Below are 20,825 nucleotides of genomic sequence, written 5' to 3'. Positions count from 1 at the left end.
ACTTGCAAACACAATTCAGGAGAAAATGATTCATTAACATTTATAATGAATGAAATGCAATTAAAACGACTTGGACTTTTGAAGTTCTTTGTCAGTGGACACTAAAGCTGTGAGTTTAGTTGATGTGTCTGATGAGTCTGTGTTGAGATGTAACCATAGGAGTTAACAGCAGCCTGCAGAATGCCACGTATGAAAGGAGGAGCAAACAAGAGGGAAGAAACAGCCCCTCCCTGCACTGCTCTGCTTCAGTATTAACTTGTTGCAGGAAGTTTGCATCAGTCTTCAGTGTTTTAGAATTAGGCTGTAACAGCATTTATCAACGTAGGCCTAAGTCGTAGTAAAACAAAGGTATAATCGACAGTTTTATGTCACTAACATAGATTGATAGACTCTAAAACAATGATGCACTGTTGGTACAACGTTTTGCCCCAAGGTGCATCTTTTGTTTTGTTTTGTATTAGATTTTTGTATTAGATTAGTGACATTTTCTCACTCCAAGTTAAGTGAAATTAAGCTTATGCTCATTTTGATCCTGTGGAACACTTTGAAAACTCACTAAAGATGCCTAAACCATCTTTTAGGAAATATCACTGCTGTTGCACCAGAGAGAGAGATGCTGCTGCAGAACTTTATTCTGGTTTTTGGATGTATGATAAAAAATAAATAAATAGCCTACATTGACAGATCTAGTTTCTAATGTAAAAAATAGAGCATAATCACCAAAGTATAAGAGTAGTAGAAATCATTCATTGTCTCCTGGTGTGTTATGTCATTAAAGTTGACCTACAGAGCCTGGAGTTAAACATGGGACAACCCCCATCCGCATACCTCAACTCAATAAAAAAAAAGCCCCCTTGGAAAGACACGACGCGCTCGCTGATACGCTGCTGGTCCAGTTAGTGGGCCTGGACTGGAAACATACTCCATCCATCCACGACTGCAAAACCAGCAGCTCTCACATCACACACATTTATCTCAGCGAGCTCCCATTCACGATGACTGCGAAAAACCGACACAAGAACAGCTCGAGCGAGAAGAGCGCCGCATCCAGCCAAGATGATGCGTCGAAGAAAAGCCAAAAGAGCACCAGTAACGGGCTGAGTGGCCCCGGACCTCAGGGGCCACGATCAGGCAGCTGCCTCGGCTTTGTTGCGAACCTAGTGTTTTATATCACGTTAATAGGCGCTGCAGGGTTTGCTGCTTTTTATTTACAGCAAGTTGTGGAGGAAATGCGACAGACAAGCGCCAGGCATGAGGAGAGCGCACGGCAAAACGCGGAGTTGAGCGGAAAACTGGAGAGCGTCGTTCAACAGGTAGGTAGACAAGTACGAACTGATTTTCCATTACATTAGCAGGGGTTCCCAAACTTTTTTCCACAACTCCCTGTGAAATACAAATTATGCTTGGGCAATGCATATCATTGTTTTTGTTAGACATTACATAATCCATTCGTCCATATAAGCCTAGTTGTTGCACTGGATGTACTCTTATTGGTGGCTGGGTGGTAAACCACAGTGATGGATTTCATTCCGCAAACGTCCAATAACAAGCCTAAACAATAAAAAAGTTTTAGACCTGGTGAAAATGAATAATTTCTTCATTATTTTCTATCTTGTAATGTTTTCTTTTGTATAAGCGTGTGTGTTAGGGTAGATAATGATGACGAGTTGACATTGTCTCTCGGGAAAGGGACACCCTCCCTTTTGTATTATAAAGTACAGAAATAGTAATGTCTGACCACCAATCATCTTTTGCAGGAGTAAACAAATGTTAAAGATTCAGAGGGTTTGTAAGTAAATAAATGTCCTTGTTCAGTTTCTATAGGCCTACATGCAAACACAAACATCTACTGTCTTATATAACTTTTTCATTCGTTCTCTACTCACTTCTTAATGTAAAGTACACTGTGTATCTATAACCAGTGTAAACTACATTCAGGATGTACTCTTACTAGAGTTACGTGATGACTCGACTCTACTCATGCAAATGTACAGGTAGAACATGTTTGTTACGTCGGTTTACTTTGGGTGGGAGCTCACTTTTAATATTATATAACTCATAATAGTACTGAGGTGCGATGATTGCATTGTGAATATTTACCAAGGTGTTCACACTGCAGTCATATCAAAATAATTATTAACTTTTTTACTGCACCACCTTTTCTTAACATTTTCTTAACTAGAAAGGTTTTTTACCCCACCACAAAAGTACTCTTTTCATATACTCTTCAAATATGGAAAGTACTAGTAAGTGGACTTTTAGTTAAGATACTGTTGCCACACTATTCCTAAGGTCAAGAATTTTTAACTTCCATGCTCATCTACACTGATACACTTGCTGATCTAACCTAACCCTTGCTGATACACTTGCTGAATGTGCAACAAAATATATTTTGAATATGCAAACAACAAACAAAATATCTAGTTTAGCATATTCAGTTAGTGTAATATTTGAAAGTTTGAGGGTAAATTATAAAATTGAGACGACTGTGAAAGTTCATTCTTGACCTAAGTAATTATAGTACTTTTACAAAATGTTAACTCAAGATCCACTTGCAAGCATTTTCCTGAGCTTTCAACCACATCGCATAGTCTTCATCAGTAAATGGATGTGTCTGAGTTGACTGAGCCAACTCCGTGACAACTGAGGCTACTCAATTCACTGATGAAGACCATGAGGCCATTGAAAACTCAGGAAAAGGTAGGTAAGTGGTGAGGAAGATTCTTTCAAATTGCAAAATTGAGGCACTTTTGTCAGTAAGTAGTTTGTTTTGTAACTGCAATAACATGATAATAAAATAAAACGGTGTGGATACATCACTCTCCAGTGAATACCATGTACCCCCACATTTGGTAATTTAGATGAAGAAGAAATGCTTTGGGTTAAGAAAATTAAACTATTTAAAAAGCTGCTGCCACAAATCGGAAAACAAGTCTGTGTTTCTTAGCTCCTGAAAAAATTGAGCTTTTGGACACATGCATGGGACAACTGGCATTTATTGTTTTGGAGTGCATCATAACAAGTGTGTACAAGTGTTTGACTTTTTCCGGCAGATGTTACAATGGATTCAAATCTGATGCTGTATATGTATTCTACCTTGTTGCACAGGTGGAGTCTCTGAGTAGTGTTGTGGACGGGCTGGAGTCATCCCTAGGGGTCACACGGGTGGAGATGGAGGGGGCCATCAGCCGGATGAAGAGGGGCGAGGTGGAGACGAGGAGGGTGGAGGAGGCCCTTCAGAGGCTCCAGAATGATCTACTTAGGGACCTTTCAGAGGGCATCAACGAGGTGAAGGAGGCCCGAGAGAGGGACTTCTCTTCTCTGGAGACGACTGTGGAGGAGCGTCTGGCTGAGGTGAGTCAGTCCATCACAGCCAGCGTGGCCGAGTTCACCGAAGCTCAGGGCGAAACGCAGAGCCAGCTGGCTGACCTCAAGGCCCGCCTGGGGGACATGGAAGACCCCGCACTCATCAAACAGGAGCTCTCTGCCATTGTGGATGCTGTAGCTGAAATCAAAACAGCCAAAGAGGAAGCTGATGCCTCAGCTGATTCATTCAGGGAGCAGGTAGGTGCTGTGAGGTCAGAGCTCCACACCCGTAACCAGGAAGTAGCCTCACTGTCCCAGGAAGTTGAAACAGTGAGGTTAGTCTTGCAAGAGACTATTGGAAATCTGAGGCAGTCCCTGTCTGCAGCAGAGGCTGATGTCAAGGCACTGAAGGACAAAAGCATGACACTGGAGAGCGGCGTGGAGCAGGCCGCTGATACTGCTGGTCGCGTGGAGAAAGAGGTCAACGCAGCGGTCGCTCAGTTCCAGAAAAGATCAGACGACCTAGAAGCCAGAGTTAAAACAACGGAAGAGAGCGGAGATTCGCTGTCAGCATCAGTATCAGACATCACCTCCAAAATGGAATCCCTATTCGCCAAATACGACAGCCATGAAAGCACTCTGGCCGCACAGGGGCAGGCTGTGGAGAAAGTCAAAACTGGCATGGAGCAGGAGATGGAGGAACTAAAAAGCAGTTTTGGGGAGCTCCAGTCCAACATGGCTGCTCTGGGCGGTGCCCAGACCAAGCTGCTGTCCAAAGACTCCAGCCTGGGTCAGCAGGTGGTGGACTTGGAGAACAGGCTCACTGCTCTGGAGGACAGCAGCAGCAGCAGCATAAAGCCAGAGCAGCTACAGAGCTTAAGAAGCATGGTAGATGGCTTGGAAAGCAAAGCAGCCAAGCTAGAAGGCCACGATCAGGCTATTTCTGCTCTTCAGAAAGCTCTGCAGGAGACTACACAGACACTGGCGGGTTTATCTATTGACAAGGAGGAAAAGTAGGGAGTTAGAGTTAGCAATGTCACATCAGGATACCCAAACACGGACAATGATGATTCCCAAAGGGTGACCATAACCCACTTACTGTTTTCGTGAAGAGATGTTTCTCATGTTTGACGGTTGACGTCACGATGTTGAACATTTTAGCAGAAAAGTAGCCAATGCGAGGAGTTAGGTCAGGAGGGAGAGGCAGAGCTGTATTGCTGATCTGTGAATTCAAATCCACATTCATTCTGCACTGTAGTTATTTTTTGTTCCTAATGTTTTGTTTTGTTCAATTTTCTGTGCCAAGGCTGTTTCTTTTTAAAAACCAAACTAATGCAATAATAAGCTCTTTTGGAGCACTTCTTTGTTTACTCACTACGTGTTTTTTACAAGAATAAAAACTCTTGTTGACCTAAAGCTGTGAATGAATGTTTCTTTACGAGTTTTTTTAAACAACAAATGATCCTCTCACATAAAGCACAATTTATTAAGCAGCACCACATTATTTATAATCTCTGACAAGGGATATTACGCATGTAAAACTTTGCTGTGGAGTCGAGCAGATGATTTTCCACATCATTAAGACTGAATACCACATTCTGAGCTCTTTAATCTGCAAACAGCAGTAACATGTCATTTTCCTCTTTCAGGTGTTCGGCAGCAACGTGCTTCCTCGTTGAACACCCGGGGCTGCAGTTGTGTTTTGAACCATTTAAGGAATGTAGTGCGGCCAGCAAATGCAAGGAACTATTCTTACAACATAGCTTTGGTTAAAAAATAAACTGGAATCTCAAGTTTTAAAACACCTCATTGGTTAAGGTGACGTTTTCTTGGCTAGGACCAGTAACACTTGCTATAGCCTAGTAACATAAGTAGCCATTACCCTCTTTTTCCAGTCTGCTAGCTGTAGCTTTATATTTACCGTAAAGACATGAGAGTGGAGTCTATAACTCTCGGCAAAAAAGTGAATGTGTATTTCCCAAAATGTCAAACTATTCCCCCAAGCCAATATTTTGTGCCCATACTATATGCCTACATAAATTGCCATATGGATGCCAAAATATATGTAATTTCCGCCATATTGCCACAACCTCCGACACCACCAATACACATGAAAAGCTCTAAAGGAAGAAGAAAATAAATGATTGTCAGGAGCCAACTTAAGCTGGTTTAACCACAAGCAAACTTGAAAAACATGTTACATTAAGGAATGCTACCAGACTAGCTGCCAGATTGTTCACACTCGTACTTCTTAATGGGTTACTAGCTTTGTGCTTTAAATCAAAGTTTTTGTAAAAAAAAAAAAGTTTCATTTTTATTTAATTTGTAATGAAAATATTTATTTCAGTAAAATCTTCAAACAGTAGTGTGACAGATGCAATTGCTGAGAAAAAGCCAAAAGAAGAAAACCTTGATCTGGAGGTTGTTGAAGAAGTGTGTTCCTCATGTTGGCCGGTGCATCTCTCCAATATCAGACATATCAGCTATTTCACTAACCTGTTTAGTTGTAACACTTAAATCTCCCTCTACTGCAGTGAGGTTAGCCAGTGTCTGTCTAAGCTCAGCAACCTCCTGCTCTCTCTTCATAAGATCCTCTGCTAGTCTTCCTATCCGCAGAGTCAGGTCTGACAGCTGAGGCTCAAACGCCCCAAAGTCCCTCTTAATAGCAGCAACTTTTGGTTTAAGGTCGCTGGCAAAAGTCACTGTTCTTATCAGACGAGCTCTGCTACTCTCTAGCTCTCTCAAGCGCTCTGAGATCTGTTTGTCAGCGGCGGTGAGTTCAGGGATGCGCCTGCGGAGCTGCTCTATGGCCTCAGTGTTGCGTTCGGACACAGCGCGGAGATTTGAGACCCGGTCAATGCTGCTGACCAGCACATCCCCGATGCGTTTGATCATGCTTTGCTCCACCTGCGTGGTCTTGTCGTCCAGCGCCGCCAGCTGAGTCAGCAGAGACTCCAGCTCAGACTGCAGGCCGTCCATCCTGCGCACATCTGTCCTCACTGACGCCACCTTCAGGGGACACAGAGAAGAACATATGCTAAGAAACTCATTTTCAAATAGCAACAAGAAAGTATTTGTTTCAGATGGGGTCTGCAACAGAAAGATTATTTCACCTCAGCAACATGAGTCCCGCAGAGATTTAATATATTCATGCTGATTAAATTCTAATGTTAGATGGGATCTCTTCTACAGCCACTGAAGGTTATAATGAATAAATAACAGCAGCAAACAGATATTTACTTCATACAGTACAAACCAGGATATTTACATTCCTTATCAACACTTCACTATTACTTGGAAAAGTTTCCTTATTTGCATTGAGTTACACATTTTCTGACTCCAGGAAAACAAAGTGACAAACTTTTGTTGCATTTTTTTTGTAGAGCTGCCATGCTTAACCCATCGACAGAAGATGAATTGTTTGCTATCAATTGTATGGATTTAAAACTTTTCTCTTATGTGACAGTAAACTGAAAATATTTCGATTTTTTTGACAGTTGACAGAACAAAACATGACATCAGAAGATGTCATGCCCAATCACCTTGGGCTCTAAGAAATCTTAACATCCATTTTCACCGTCCAAACAATCAGACATACCTTGTTGGCTAAGTCTTTTGCGATGGCTGAAGTGCGCCCTTCGATCTGTCCCACAGCGTCTCTCAGTGAGGTCAGGCTGGTCTGAAGCTGAGCTTGTTTCTCATTCAGCCCAGAGGCCCACTCCTTCAGCCGACTCACGTCCTGCTCCAGACCCTCCAGCTGGGGCCGCAGAGCCCCCCGCTGACCCCCGAGACCCTCCAGCATCAGCTGGACGCTCTCACACTGAAACAGGACATACAGTACATGGATTGGCAGATACAACAGCTGTATGTTTGTGTGTTCAGGAGAGGTTAGTTATTTTAAGCAATTATACGTTACAAGACATCTTTTCAGGTTATTTCCCTCTATAAAAAAAAAAACAGGAGAGAAACTGCCTCAGTACACTTCATTTTTATTCAATATACAAAACAAATGAGACCTTTTCAATAAAAAGATTTTATTAAATAAGTTCAGTGATGAAATGATTGCCATGCTTTCAACAGGTGAAACCAAAATCAGATGGAAATATAATAGTTATCAAAAACATTAAGATTTATTGCACATCTACAAAAGCTATTCATGTACCAAATCTGATACTGACAGAGATGTAGTTTAGGGCTGCAACTCACAATTATTTTCTTGATTCATCAATTATTCATTTAGTCTACAAGAATGTCAGTAACTGTGAAAAATGCCCATGATATTTTCTTAACGTACAAGGCGATGTCATGAAATTGCATAATTGACTAATCGACTAATCGTTTCGGATCTAATGGAGTTATATCAGGAAAGACTTAGATATTGCTGTACAACTATATCCCAGTAATGGGGCATGTAGTATACAATCACTAAAGAAACCTAAATGTGTCACTTCCACATTAAAATAATATTAAAATTTAAAAAAAAAATCTTGATTTTAATTTAGTGATACAGTGCATGTATACCAGAGTTTGTGTTGAAATCAGGGAACTTTTATGCAATGATAGTCACCAATTGTCTGCGCAGGTACACATTTTGAAAGACATTAATACTGAACTTTGATCGCCATTTTACAGCAAAGAGTAAAACAGGGCCACTCCTTTTCCCTAGGTGACTCAATACAATGACATCATTCAGTGAGGTCATCATGTAGAAGTTGAGTTGTCTCATCTTTTTCCCACTCCTCCTCCTCCTCCTCCACCTCTTCATCATCATCATCATCATATTTCCATCCTTCTTCCTCCAAAGTGTCAGAATCCTTTTGGCTGTCGGCTGTAGTTTCCCTTAGCACCATGGTGAGTTCACGGACAGCCTCTTTAACCACGGACAACTCATTCTTCATCTTCAGGATGCTGTTTTGAGCCTGCAGAGTGTCCAGCTCCTGTCTGATCTGAATGATTTCATTAAGTGCTTTCAGCATGCTGTCCTCAGTCCCAAACACCTGTAACGTCACCTCTTCCAGGCGTTTTTCTGCCCCACTCAGATCACCCGCCAGCCTCAGGATGGCACGCACCGCCTCCTCCACCTGAGGCAGGTGCTCTTCACACTCCTGTGCCCGGGGAATGTGCTCCTGGAGCTGGGAGCTGAGCTCGGCCTCCCTCTTGGTCAGGCTGCTGATCTGCTCCTCCAGTTTGTGGATCTGCTTGGTGTTCCAGTCCAGGTGATCCTGTATTTGCTTGGTGTCGTCTCCCTCCGTGCGCTCCAGAGCTCGGGCATTCCTTTTTGTGCTGTCCTCAAGCTCCTCCAACTTCTCCGCCAGTGACTGGGCCCTCCGCTCGGCCTCGTTAACCCGCTCTGTGGCTCCGCCGTGAGCTTCCCGTGACTCGGCCTTGAGGACAGCCAGGTCAGAGGTGATGGCGGCCAGACGCTCCTGCCACGTCTCCGTCACGTTGAGGAAGTGGGCGTTGACCGTCTGCAGGTCACGGGAGGCGGAGTTCTCGTCGGCCTGCATCACCATGACGGCAGCGTGGAGGGTGGAGATGTCCTGCTGGAGTCGTGTTGCCAGGGAGACGGTGGAGAGCGCCTCCTGTAGGTCATCCTCAGAGGCGGCGAGCTGCAGCCGCAACACAAAACAGGAGGGCTGTTTCTGTGGGAGCTCTATGGTCCTCAGTACTCATATAGAGAGGCCAAGTCCCTCTCCTTCCGGTGGACCGCCATGGGACCTTAACCTCGGAAAAAATATGAACGGTAGTGAATGGGGAAAGAAAAATTATTTTTTGATCCCGTTTGAATTGAGCCATGAATTACACATGATGTTCTTCAGTTTAAAAGATAATTTCGCACGTCAAGAAAGTCTCAGTTTATTGTTAAACTGTTGAAGTATAAGAAAATACGTAATTAGAAAGACTACACACTTCAAAGTTGCATGGATGACGTCTCGCTGTAATGTTGCTCAAATGAGCAGAGGATCTTGCCTGTTCTTTTGCTTATCTGCTGAAAACACTTCACTGGATAAAACACATCAGTTAAGATAACGTTACATGTGTTGTGGAACAGAGCTAAGCTAGCGAGCAAGTTGAGCATCAAGCTAGGTGACGTAAATTGTGTCAGACGAGAGATGTAGTTCACTGAGCGGTTTCACACAAAACTAAGTGGTCACATGACAAACCTACGGCTAACTTCTTCGGTTGAAAAATTATCTTTTAAATTGATGAACATCATATTTGTAATACATGGCTCAATTTAAACCGGACCAAAAAAATAATTATCTCTCCATTGACTCCCGTTCATATTTTTTCGAAAGATAGGTCCCATGGACCGGAAGTAGAAGGGCGTGACTTCGGCTCTCTATACAGCGGATACAGTAGGAAACAAAGCGCATGCATACACAAAGGCACCGTGTACAATATAAGTCAACTGTGGATGAAAAAGTGTTACAAGAGCACACAAATGTGGATACTATAGATGTAAGGGGGGCCTTTTTTTTTTTTTTACATTTTCAAAGAACAAAAAGAAAATGAAGCATGCAGAGGGTTTTATATAATGTAAGGCAGTAGATTAATTGTGACCCCTTAAGCAAAGTCTGATTGTGAGCCCCAGCATCACAGGTTGTGGTTTTGTCCACAGGTGGTTCCACTTGAATAATATTTATGGGGCTGAACATTTTAAACTGTCCAGAATTTCACAAAAATGCAAAGATACAAGTTCAAAACAATTTCGTACAGCAAAAAATACAGTATGTTTTTTCTTATCATGTGAATCATCTCACTACCCCGAGGTTGAGAACCAGTAATTTACTCACTGTACTCCTACCCCTTCTCCCTAAACCACAACTATCGACCAGAATGATATTGATTCTACTTGTAATTCTAATTTTAAAGCTAAAAATGTAAACAAACCAATGATTCTTAGGTTTTCACACAAACATAAAGCATAATTTTACCCAAAATACTCAAATAAAAAATATAATATTTTATCACTTTATATCTTAAGTGGTATTTAGCTATGCAGACAGTCTGGGTTTGATTTGTTGTATATCTATCTCTGAGATTTCTGCCCCAACCATAAACACAATTAAATTTAAATGTAATGGAGGAAATTGAATTTGTGGTGCACAAATTACTGAAAACTAACATTCCCTTTTATTAATAATGGGCCTACAAATAACACACTGTCAGCAGTTTAAGTAGGGAATATTTCTTCAGTAAAAATATATATATATGCCATTATACACATTAAATTCCATTCACCTCCATTGCATTGGGGTCCCATAAACCATTATCTCAAAACCTGGGCTCATAAAACCAAAATTGTCTGCAAAGCTAGATACCACTAGAGTTGTGAACGTGTAATTTGGGTGAATTGACCATTTAAAGCTCCATCCCTCAAAGCAGCTTAACATATGTTCCACTTTAAGTTAAACGTACCTTTTTAGAAACCTTTAGGACTTCTTCCTCCATGTCGAAGAGACTTGAAGTCTTTCCGTGTAATGACTTGTACTTTTCTTCAATTTCGGAAAACCTTTCATTTTGCTGTAGCACCACCCTGAAACGAAGAGAGACATAAACTTCAGTAGAGACAAAAACTCTTTATAACATGAATGCAGATTTTGTTGACTTACCAACTCAGAGCCCCGCATGCTGCAAGCGACAATAAGCACATTATACTTCTTATATCCAAACTCGAAGAGGTTTTATTCGCTCCTGCGTTGTTTCCAGCTTCTGTCTTCACTTTTAGCTCTTCGTCTTTGCCATTTGCAGCCGACGTTCCGGACACTTCATCGCTGTGTTTCTGTGACTTCTTCCTCTGTTTTAACTCAGTAGGCATTTTAGCACACAGTTACTTTTACTATGAAGAAATTCACCAGGCTTTAACAGTATAAAAAAAAAGTCTAACCAGCTATTCGTTACGTTGTGCAATATAACACTTCTTTCACAGATAAGGTCATAATGCAGGATACTAAAGTAACGTAAAAAGTATAAAATAACGGCTGGGTTTTGCTAATGTTACCGCTAAAACAATCCTTTTGCTTAACGTTACCCTGTTCCTTGGAAAAGTGCCGCCTTCAAATGCTTCTCTTATGCTCGTATATACAATTACCAACATGATTACTTAGTAACACACAATCTGTAACAAAAAAGCCAGTATTGATGCATTAAATGTATTGATGTTTTATCTTTTAGCTCAAGCCACACAATGGTTTGAAACAAAATTACAATTTTCAGTCGCGTTTGCCAATTTGTTCCATCGTTAGGCCCCAACCTAAACTCTCATAGTTCCGACAGCGCAAGAAGCCCATTAAACGCCTCAGCCAGCCACGTAAGCGGCTGCCAGCATTATTTAGCTGTTATTTAGTCCTGAATGTGGCCATACCGGATTAATGATGTCTTTCAAGGAGAAGCTCAAACAATTAATGGGTTAATTTATTAGTCGGTGGCCAGAAAATTAAACGGCAACAATAATAAAAAAAGATTAATCGTTTAAGTCAAAAGAAAATATATATATTTCAGCTTCTCCAATGTGGGGATTTGCTGCTTTTCTCGATTTTATGTGATTGTAAATTGAATATTTGGGGTTTTAGACTGTTGGTAGAATAACACAAGACATAAAGATGTCAACTTGGACTCTGCAAAATTGTTATGGACACTTTTAGCTATTTTCTTACATACCAAACAATGAATCAAACAAAGAAAAATGTACATTTCTGTGCAGTGTAGCCACAAAATGACCAGGCAAAAGAGCTTCAGCACAAGCCATTTATTTGGCATGTTTCCAAAAATCTTACTTCCATTTTGAGTGTCAAAATATGTCAAAACTTGATTATCAGTAGCTTTCTATAAATGGTAATTCAAAGCCCTATACAACATTGTATGTAGCAGTACTATAGTATAGCTTCTATTGATCAATTCTGTTATTCCATTATTATTTAATGGGTCCCAACAGCAGTATGCCATCTTGTATTCAGGATGTGTCAGCGTGTCCTATTAACTACAAGGGCCATGCAAATTACACAAGCTACTATTCTTTTAGGTAACATTTAACAATATTTAACTGCAGACGACACAAACAATCTTACATAGATCAACGAAATTAAAGTCTAACATGGACGCAACGTCAACTTAGAGGCAAATGTTGAATTGCAATACAGTACATTCAAGCAAAAGCTGCCACATGCAATTTCTAACAAAATAATGTGCAAAAAGATAGCCAGCACAATATTGCAATATGAGGGCGCGTTAATCAGAGATCTTTGGACTAAGGCATAGAGTGATGGAGTAAACAAATATTTGGTCATTGAAGGATCTACAACTTTCACTTTTAGTGTTTCTTATTTAACAACTCAAACTCCTGAGAAGCATTAACAGTACAGAAATTGCTCAGTAATATAATCATCCAGTTCCCAAATCAGGGCTTAAAAAACTCCAGTCCGTTAACGTTAAGCACAATTAGATTTTAAGCATCATGGCAAACTTTACCTCAATATTAAAGCACAAGCCGTAGTTATTCCACCCCAGAGCCGTGAACTGATATCAACCTGTTTTTCTAATGCTTTTAAATGCCAAATCCCAAATCACATTATAGCACCACATGTAGTGCGATTTATTTATTATGACATTTACAGTATGTTACAGCAACAACAAAATGAAGCCTTTAAAAAGGGATTGTTTTCATTCATATTTTAAGTGGACTGACTGACCTATGTGTTGCTGTACAATGGGGCCTGAAAGCTACAAAGAGGTCTGCATCAGATAATTCTAGCCTTCAAGTGTGGGCTATTAAATGTAATACTAAATGGGAAAATGTATAACGTAATAGCGGACGTACAAAAACACTAACAAAAAACAGCTACAAATTAAATCCAAAACATCATCAAAAGGCACCCCTCAAAATAATAATCTACTGCTTACAATGTTGACCATATTATCAATTACAACATCTGATGTCTGATTCCAAGCAACAGAAATGAGAAAAAACACACAAGCAATTGTCCTACATCAAGCAGGGTTATTCTAATGCTATTAGGTAGATTGCTAAAGGACTAACCAGTAAGCTTAGCATAAAGACTGGAAGCAGCTAACCGGCTCTGTCCAAAGGTTACAAACGTTTTATCACGCTGGTTGGTAAGCAGACTGTTGCCTACAGACAGAGCCAGGCTAGCGGTTTGCTCCGGTTTCCAGTCATTATGCTAAGCTACGCTAACCGGCTCCCGGATACAGTATTAAACTGACAGATAAGAGAGTGGTATCAATCTTCTCGCCGTACTCCTGGCAAGAAGGTGAATGAGCATATCCTTCAAACTCAATTTTTAATAGCTGCATAGATTTCATGCCATCTTGTCCTTTTATAATAACAGATGCATGGCCTGCAAAAACAAAGAAAAACATAACTATTCACAAGATAATGTAGCTAATGTGTTAACAAGGCTACATAACTGATAGTATGTGTGATTAAAAAAAATATATATATATATCTGGTCCCCCAAGGCCTCGTTATCAGGTTTTGGTCCCGTCTTTGAAAGAGCAAAAATAAGTGCACTTTGGGGACGGCAAGGACACTTTCAAACCTGTGGGAATGTGCAAAAAAAGCACAATACAGAGTGCACATGATGAGTGAGAGTATGTTAACCAATTAAAAACTTACTGAGTACTCTCCACTCCTTAGGTTTTTTTTTGGTTTTTTTTACCTCGTCAACTAGAGAAATCCGAACACAAATCCATCCTTCAAAACACCACAAACCCTCTGCTACATATAATTTTTTTTATATATATATTTAAACCCCAAGACACCAAAGCAAAATAAGCAATAACTAAATAAACTAAAATAAACTAAACTCTTTTTCTCCAAGGATGAGTGACCACCACTCATTGGGAAACTTAGCTCTGTTAAACAGAGGACAACTATGCAGGCGCTGAATCTAACAGAAGCCACACACCATGACTCAGGAGCTGTAGTGATCCTGGAAGAAAGAAAATACATCGTTAGAACTTGAATTGATGTTTGTCAGACAAGATGTTTATACGATCATGATTCAAGTGGTGTATTTCTGACCGACCTGAATGGAGCTAACTACGCCGCTGGCCATGACGGATAGTTTTCCTGCCACTGAGCGCACTCCCAGTTTGAGCTGTGACATGTCAGGAGCACTGGGCAGCACGTTGGTCAGACGGTAGGAACTCACTGTGAGCACAAGACAAACAAAGTGATTTAAGATTATTTTTGCCGTTCCCCAATTTTCTTTTGTACAAAGTTTACGAGTGGTCCAGACCTGTTGGAAGGAGTCTTGTAAAGACAGTCTGCCTCTCTCCACAGGGGAAAAAACAAACACTTTTGACTTAAAAACTAAATTAATGCTTTAATCTGAATCAATTTGGAGTTTAAATGTGTTACGGAAATCAACTAAAATTGAAATTAACAGTTCATTGTCTGATTATTTCTGTCACGGTACAGACAGCACTCCTAACAGCACAGATGTAGTTATGCCTCTCAGTCTAATGATACATTGTTGTCATATGACAATTTGGGGACTATGTAAATACGACATTCATTAAACTGAAACAAGCAATTATCTACAAGTTTGTGCAGTTATAATACACTGTGTATATGATGTGATTATATATATTTTGTACATTTTTCAATAAAAAATTGATCACAAAAAAAAAAGTTTGTGCAGTTATCGGTTTGATAATCTAATGTAAAACACTTGTATGAGCAAGCTTTGCGGAAAAAATGTTTAGGTTAAAGGTCCAATGTGTGGGAATTTCTCCCATCTAGCGTTGAGATCATATATCGCAATCAACTCTCTCGCACAACGCAGCTCAAAGTAAATATTACAGCTACGGTAGCCTTCACGCTTTTTTCTGATGACGCCGGTCTCTTGCTCTTTTCAATATCTTTTTTCGTTTTCTGGGCGAAGAAGAAGACTCCTGTTCCTGAAATTTGGATTTTGAATACGTGTGGTCCTCCATGTTTCCTTCTTCAAACTTGCCGGGGCCGGGAAGCTACGATACCCATTAGCAGCATTAGCAGCACCTGTGAGTTTATCATGTGACAGCGAAAACGCGAAAGGCGGAGCAGTATGTCCTGTATGTCCCTTACCGGCTAACATATTTCAAGATGGCGCATGAATATGGAGCGTCTACCCCAGTTCATGCGAATGCAAATGTAACATTTCAAGCCAATAGGAATACTTGGAATTGATGGTGGTGGTAAATATTAATGAAAAAGGACAAGTTTGTGAACGGGCAACACAGATTTTGATAATGAACACTAAAAACGTTACACACTGGACCTTCAAGAATAAAAAATGTTCAATATGTCTTTGCGTAATTAGGGATACATTTATTTCTATTTATCAAGAACACAAACTTAAATGGTTATTGAAATGCTTTTGCTGAGGCAGTGATGGTGCAGTAGTCTCTTACCAGTCTGTTTCTTTGGATCATCAAAGAGGTCTGCTGAACTTATAGAGGCACTCCCAGAATATCTTTCCAGTCGTGTTTTGGCCTCATACTAAAGAGCAGAAACACAGACATTTTTTTTTTTTTTTTGCAAACAGTCCTGAGTACTTTTCAAATTTTAGTAATTTTTATGCGCAATCACTATAACCACTTATATAAAACATTAAACACTATATTATTGACCATCTACAAAACCACACAGTGTGCAAGTCAACACATCATCATCAAAATCATGTGTTACACAATGTATGTTACAGTATACACAACATGTGGGATGGGTAGGACTCATGTTGTCATTGCGTACCTCAGAGTTATCTTGTTTTCCAAAGTACATGTCAGAAGAGATGGCTTTCACGTCGCCTCCAAACTTTTTCTGAGCTTCTCCTGTGTCCGACACTGGCACTGCTTCTGGCTTTCTTCTGGCTGTGGGCCTGATAAAAAAAAAAAAAGAAAAGAAGAAGATGATTATTACAAATGAAAACACTTATGATTTAATAACAGAAATCAGCACTAACCGATAGCTGTCTATTCTGAAAGCAAAAAGGTTAAATTCCAACTGTATCAAGCAACAAGTAGTAAAAAGTCATGAGAGGTCTGTTACAGTGACAGCAGCAGGGTCTATATTACATTTAAACACACAATCTCCTACCTGTCATTCAGCGATGATATAGTGGAGGTCAAGTAGAAGTCCGGCTCTGGTTTCTTGCTCTCCTTGATCCAGCCTCCTTCACCTCTATCATCCCACAGCGAGGAGAAACTATCTGACGTTTCTGTTTGATCCTCAAACCGGGACAAGATCCTTAAGAAAAAAGGTCAGAATAATAATGTAAAAAAAAATTCTGTGCATGGATTATGTATGAGAACTGAGTTGGCATGATCAAAAGCGAGAGGAAAGGCAGATTTCAAAATTCTAATTCAAAGAGCTTTAAAGCCATGAACACATTAAGATACAGTATTGCCAAAGCAGTGTAGGATTACTGACATTCAATTCAGAAAACTGTGATAACATGCTTTTAAAAACCAAACTGCAACAGCAGATGTGTTTTATGACTTTGAAAACAAAATAAAATGAATAGCATTTGTGCACACAAAATGAAGAGAACATATCAATGATAACATTTAAAATACCAGTTATTATAAGTCATATTTATCTGACCTAGAGCTGAAGGACCCTTCGTCGTCATTGTCCTCGGTGAACCGTCGTGCTTTGGTGGTCTTGGTCCCCAGTGGACTCTCCTGCTGGATCATGTGCATGTCCGATGTCACAGAGTGAGACACTCCACTGCAGAGCGATAATGGGAGCAAGAAACAGACATATGAAAACAAATCCTTGAATAAGCAACGGGATCACTAGTGGTCGTCTCTTCATCATCATCATACCTCCTCATGCCCAGACCCATGCCCAGTCTCTCAGCTTGCTCTTTCCTATTCCCCTCTAATCCCTTCAATTTCTTCTCCTCCATTTTCCTCTGCTGCTCAAAATCTTTGCAGGCCAGTCGCAGGGATGGAGAGCTGAGAAGGAAGAAGGCAGGCAAGTTTAAAAAAAAAAAAAAAGGCAAAACAGAGGGAGAGTACAGCAGCAAAAAGAGAAACACAATTTTGTTTTTAAAGAAAGACGAAGTAAAAGTAACGCACATGGATTCCTCAGGTCGGTTGCTCTTCTTGGAAGCACCAGTGCTCTCTTCTTTCTCTCGGAGCTTGTCGGCAGCTTGAGCCTTCTTCTCCAGATCTGAGAAACTCTTACTGCTAACCTTCTGAGCGCCCAGACCGCCTTTCTTAGAGGCCAACTAGAAGCAGACACATTTTTACAAAACACACTATGAATGCAAAGTCTGTGAACACACATACAGCACTTACGACAATGCGTGATGCCCAAATAGAAGTTACTATGAGCACATACTGTTTTCTTGGCGGCAGTTGGCTTCTTCTTAAGGAGAGAGGAAGGCTCTGGAGAGATCAAAGGACAGTAACGTTACACCTCCTACAGTTTAGTAATAATTCAGATACAAAAACAATAATGTAAGTAAACGTAAGTATGTAAGTAAACGTGAAGAATATAAACCAACCTAGACTTGATTCTGTAGAAACACTCAGCATCTCCACACTAGGGCCCTCATCGAGATTACCTGAAAAGGTTTAATGTATATGTGATGAGCCATAAATGGAAACGAGATAAATACAACTAGTGCATGTTTGTATTTTGTGAATATCGTTACCGTCTTCCTCTTTCCCCCTGGTTAAAGGCTTCTCTGATGTGGAGGAGCTGAGACACATTTGAACCGTGTTGGCCGTGTTCACATTTTCAGGAAGAGCCTAGGCGTTAAACAGACACAAGTGGTGAAATTACTAAAACCCTGTCACTGTGTAGGTATCAAACAAGCAGGTATGTGGATACAATTACACTTAGGCAAGGGATGCACACTCCTATACCTGTATATGAAGACTGAAGAAATCCACTTGCTTGTCGTCTGGTGATGTTGGGGAGAGAGGAGCCTGACTGTCAAGCCACAACTGTACAGAAGAAGAGCAGGAAAACTGATACAGCTATCTGTGCACTTAAAGATATATTCTATGCAAAGTGTGATAAGAAAAGAGGAACTCAATTCTGGCTTCCCTCCAATCTGTGGAGCAACCTGCAAGTGTGGGATGTTTTGAGACAGTAAACAAACGTGTCTGCATTACCTCAGTGCCATGGGATCTGGTGGCTTGTGTGGCTGAAGTCTTTATCTTCTCCCTGTACAGCTGAGCAGCTCGGCTGTTGTACTTAGTATTGGCAGCACTGGTTGTGCACCCATGTTGACTGAAAAATGACATCTAAATAGATACAGGAAGGATGACAGGAAGAATTAAGTAACATGACAATGTTGGAATTAAAATCTGTTGATAGTGTGCTGATATGCTGCCTTCAGGTACTGACCGCACTGGCATTGCCTCCCACTTGCATACATCTTAGCTGAAACCAAGACCAATTGAAATCCAGCTCAGTGGACCTGTGTAACACAACAATGTCAGGATTTGAACAGACCTTAAATTTCTATGTCGCTAAACAGTTTGACATGGACAAACAGCATCTCAGGTTCCAAAATAATTCTCTCCATACCATTTTACTCTTGTCTGGAGGTTTCTGCTCATATTAAGAATCTTGTGCAACCGTTTGCTTTTGTGTTTTCTTGACCAGAATATTGCAATTCATTATACATTTGCGGCTTGCCTCAGCCAAGTAGCAGTAGCTTGTCTGCAGATGGTTCAAAATGCTCATCGTCTACAAAGACAAAGCCCAGAGAGCACATTACCCGTGTTGGCCTCACTCCATTGGCTACCAGTGGAGTTTAGAATTCAATACAACATTGTCATTATTATCTATCAGGCTCTACACAGTAAAATCCCTGAGTACATTTTTGACTTGATGTCACCATATAGTAACTTAACATGTCTACTCTATGTCCCAGAGCTTAGCTTAAAATGACTATAGAACAAGCGTTTGGTGTCTTTGCCCCTACATTTTGGATTACTTTACCTCTCACTGTAGGATGGTTTAATTCAATTCTAATCTAAATTGTTTTGTTACATTTATATTTGTTGCTATAGTACCTGTTTGGTATTTCCTGCTAAAAGCGTTTATTAGGAGGCACTTTGTAACTTTTGTTTAGAAAAGTACACTATATAAATAAGTCCTGACTTACCTGATAAAGGTCAAATGCACGCCAAGAGACCTGTGTGTCCCAGAGCAATCTATACACAGGAATACACCATAGGTGATGCTGGCCCAACTGGGGTTTTTAGCTGAGCAGTCAAAGCAAATCTAGGAGAAAGAGAGCACAGGAGACGCATAGAAACAAACCAATATATATATAGATGGGTCAATTGATATTTCAATTAAACAGTAAAGATTGAAGTTATGTTTCAACTTTCACCTCATTCAGGATTATACGATATATCAATAAAAAAAGACGTGGAAGCAAACAATGTGAAGGATGTTTGTAACCATGAAGGTCTGAAGTGCATGTTGCCTGTGCAATTAACTGGCTGCTGATTCAAACAGCTGTTGGTGAAATGGGATGAATTCACTCTTACTTACTGGTAAAGCAAAAAGCACACTTCCATTGAGTGTATATTCAGAATGTATGCACTACTGTTTACACTTAGCTAAGCCTTGAGGGAGCTTAAAACAAAAGAAAATTAAGCCTAAACAAACACCTAGCTTAATGTCAACAGTCAAAACGTAGCTAGCTGGGCTGTCAACCACTTGGATAACGTTACGTCTGGTTACAGTTCACAAGTTTTCGGACAGATTATTCTCCTGCAGATGTTAGGGTACAATTCATAACCAACCGATTTTACTCATGACACGCATCAGCTAACGTCAATTGTTAAATTAAGCTGGTGAATTAAAGCTAACTTTGGCGTTTCTCAAAGTGCGACGTGTCAGATATAGCGTACAGTTTAACTTCCTTGTTAAAGAGACTAAACCGTCCGCCGTTTGAAACTCTCACCTTATTCGTAGGGATGGCGCGAAGTCGCTTAAAAATAGTGGAAATGTCCTGCTTGCTGGGCTCTGACATTGTTCTATCTGTTGGTAATAACTGGTGGTTAGACAGCGAAGTAGCATGAACAGCCCTGTGTTTTTCCTTAATAATAACCGAATACGACACGTCAATAGGAGAACGTCATGATCGGGCTCTGATTGGATAGAAATGACCCGTGGTTATGTTATTGTAGCAAGGTCTCCTGGGTAATGTAGTTAATTTACATTTCAAGTTTGAGTTGTGTTTTCACAGTGATTATACAAAGTATTAAGATCATTTACTTCTTTTGTGAAGGATGGCCATATGTTTATATACATTTTATTACTGTTGGACTGCTTGAGTAGGATATATAAACATTTAATTCAAGGTACAGACTGATTCAAGCATCAACTTTGCATCACTCAATAAAAATGACACAAATATGATTAAATATACCCCCAGAAGACTTTACCAGTTGGAAAGTGGATTTATCTGCAACATACTGACTACAAACAGCAGATACATGTGAAGTAAAAACAAAACTGTCTCTAAAAATGTGTG

General features: G+C 40.4%; 3 protein-coding genes across 5 annotated transcripts; 1 reads left to right on the top strand and 2 right to left on the bottom strand.

Annotated features, from left to right (window-relative positions):
- Positions 1 to 836: 836 nt before the first annotated feature.
- ckap4 (cytoskeleton associated protein 4) lies at positions 837 to 4,722 on the top strand. Its single transcript, XM_031313607.2, has 2 exons — positions 837 to 1,313; positions 3,109 to 4,722. Exons 1-2 carry the CDS (start codon positions 996 to 998, stop codon positions 4,321 to 4,323), a joined length of 1,533 nt encoding a protein of 510 aa, XP_031169467.1. The 5' UTR covers positions 837 to 995; the 3' UTR covers positions 4,324 to 4,722.
- Positions 4,723 to 5,512: 790 nt separating this feature from the next.
- On the bottom strand, positions 5,513 to 11,697 carry LOC116059971 (IKBKB interacting protein). 2 transcript variants are annotated; one of them, XM_035996246.1, is made up of 4 exons: positions 10,923 to 11,675; positions 10,729 to 10,846; positions 6,905 to 7,126; positions 5,513 to 6,315 (listed from the first exon to the last, which is right to left on the bottom strand). In XM_035996246.1, exons 1-4 carry the CDS (start codon positions 11,126 to 11,128, stop codon positions 5,749 to 5,751), a joined length of 1,113 nt encoding a protein of 370 aa, XP_035852139.1. In that variant the 5' UTR covers positions 11,129 to 11,675; the 3' UTR covers positions 5,513 to 5,748. The 2 variants fall into 2 exon arrangements, with proteins under 2 accessions (XP_035852139.1, XP_035852138.1); XM_035996245.1 differs by lacking the exons at positions 5,513 to 6,315; positions 6,905 to 7,126 and adding an exon at positions 7,324 to 8,915 and having other exon boundaries at positions 10,923 to 11,697.
- A 340-nt stretch (positions 11,698 to 12,037) lies between these two features.
- arfgap3 (ADP-ribosylation factor GTPase activating protein 3) lies at positions 12,038 to 20,454 on the bottom strand. Of its 2 annotated transcripts, XM_035996155.1 has the most exons (16): positions 20,253 to 20,454; positions 19,443 to 19,561; positions 18,677 to 18,749; positions 18,442 to 18,573; positions 18,190 to 18,270; positions 17,976 to 18,072; positions 17,826 to 17,885; positions 17,660 to 17,706; positions 17,395 to 17,546; positions 17,140 to 17,271; positions 16,916 to 17,041; positions 16,409 to 16,558; positions 16,064 to 16,190; positions 15,724 to 15,811; positions 14,355 to 14,479; positions 12,038 to 14,258 (listed from the first exon to the last, which is right to left on the bottom strand). In XM_035996155.1, the coding sequence occupies exons 1-16, from the start codon at positions 20,319 to 20,321 to the stop codon at positions 14,241 to 14,243; spliced, it is 1,596 nt and encodes a 531-aa protein (XP_035852048.1). In that variant the 5' UTR covers positions 20,322 to 20,454; the 3' UTR covers positions 12,038 to 14,240. The 2 variants fall into 2 exon arrangements, with proteins under 2 accessions (XP_035852048.1, XP_031169372.1); XM_031313512.2 differs by lacking the exon at positions 12,038 to 14,258 and having other exon boundaries at positions 14,316 to 14,479.
- Between the last annotated feature and the right edge of the window lie 371 nt (positions 20,455 to 20,825).

The sequence above is a fragment of the Sander lucioperca genome, chromosome 20 (assembly GCF_008315115.2).
Source record: "Sander lucioperca isolate FBNREF2018 chromosome 20, SLUC_FBN_1.2, whole genome shotgun sequence".
Classification (NCBI taxonomy): Eukaryota; Metazoa; Chordata; class Actinopteri; order Perciformes; family Percidae; genus Sander; species Sander lucioperca.
This window is presented reverse-complemented; position numbering and strand designations above follow the sequence as displayed.

Coding starts and splice junctions, on each gene's coding strand:
- arfgap3 (XM_031313512.2), bottom strand. CDS start 20,321: ATGTCAGAGCCCAGCAAGCAGGACATTTCCACTATTTTTAAGCGACTT. Junction 17,272..17,394: donor AACCGACCTGAGGAATCCAT/GTGCGTTACTTT, acceptor CTTCCTTCTCAG/CTCTCCATCCCTGCGACTGG. Junction 16,191..16,408: donor ATATCATCGCTGAATGACAG/GTAGGAGATTGT, acceptor TTTTTTTATCAG/GCCCACAGCCAGAAGAAAGC.
- ckap4 (XM_031313607.2), top strand. CDS start 996: ATGACTGCGAAAAACCGACACAAGAACAGCTCGAGCGAGAAGAGCGCC. Junction 1,314..3,108: donor TGGAGAGCGTCGTTCAACAG/GTAGGTAGACAA, acceptor CTTGTTGCACAG/GTGGAGTCTCTGAGTAGTGT.
- LOC116059971 (XM_035996245.1), bottom strand. CDS start 11,128: ATGCCTACTGAGTTAAAACAGAGGAAGAAGTCACAGAAACACAGCGAT. Junction 10,847..10,922: donor GCATGCGGGGCTCTGAGTTG/GTAAGTCAACAA, acceptor TCTTCGTTTCAG/GGTGGTGCTACAGCAAAATG. Junction 8,916..10,728: donor TCCTAAAGGTTTCTAAAAAG/GTACGTTTAACT, acceptor TTGCGGCTGCAG/CTCGCCGCCTCTGAGGATGA.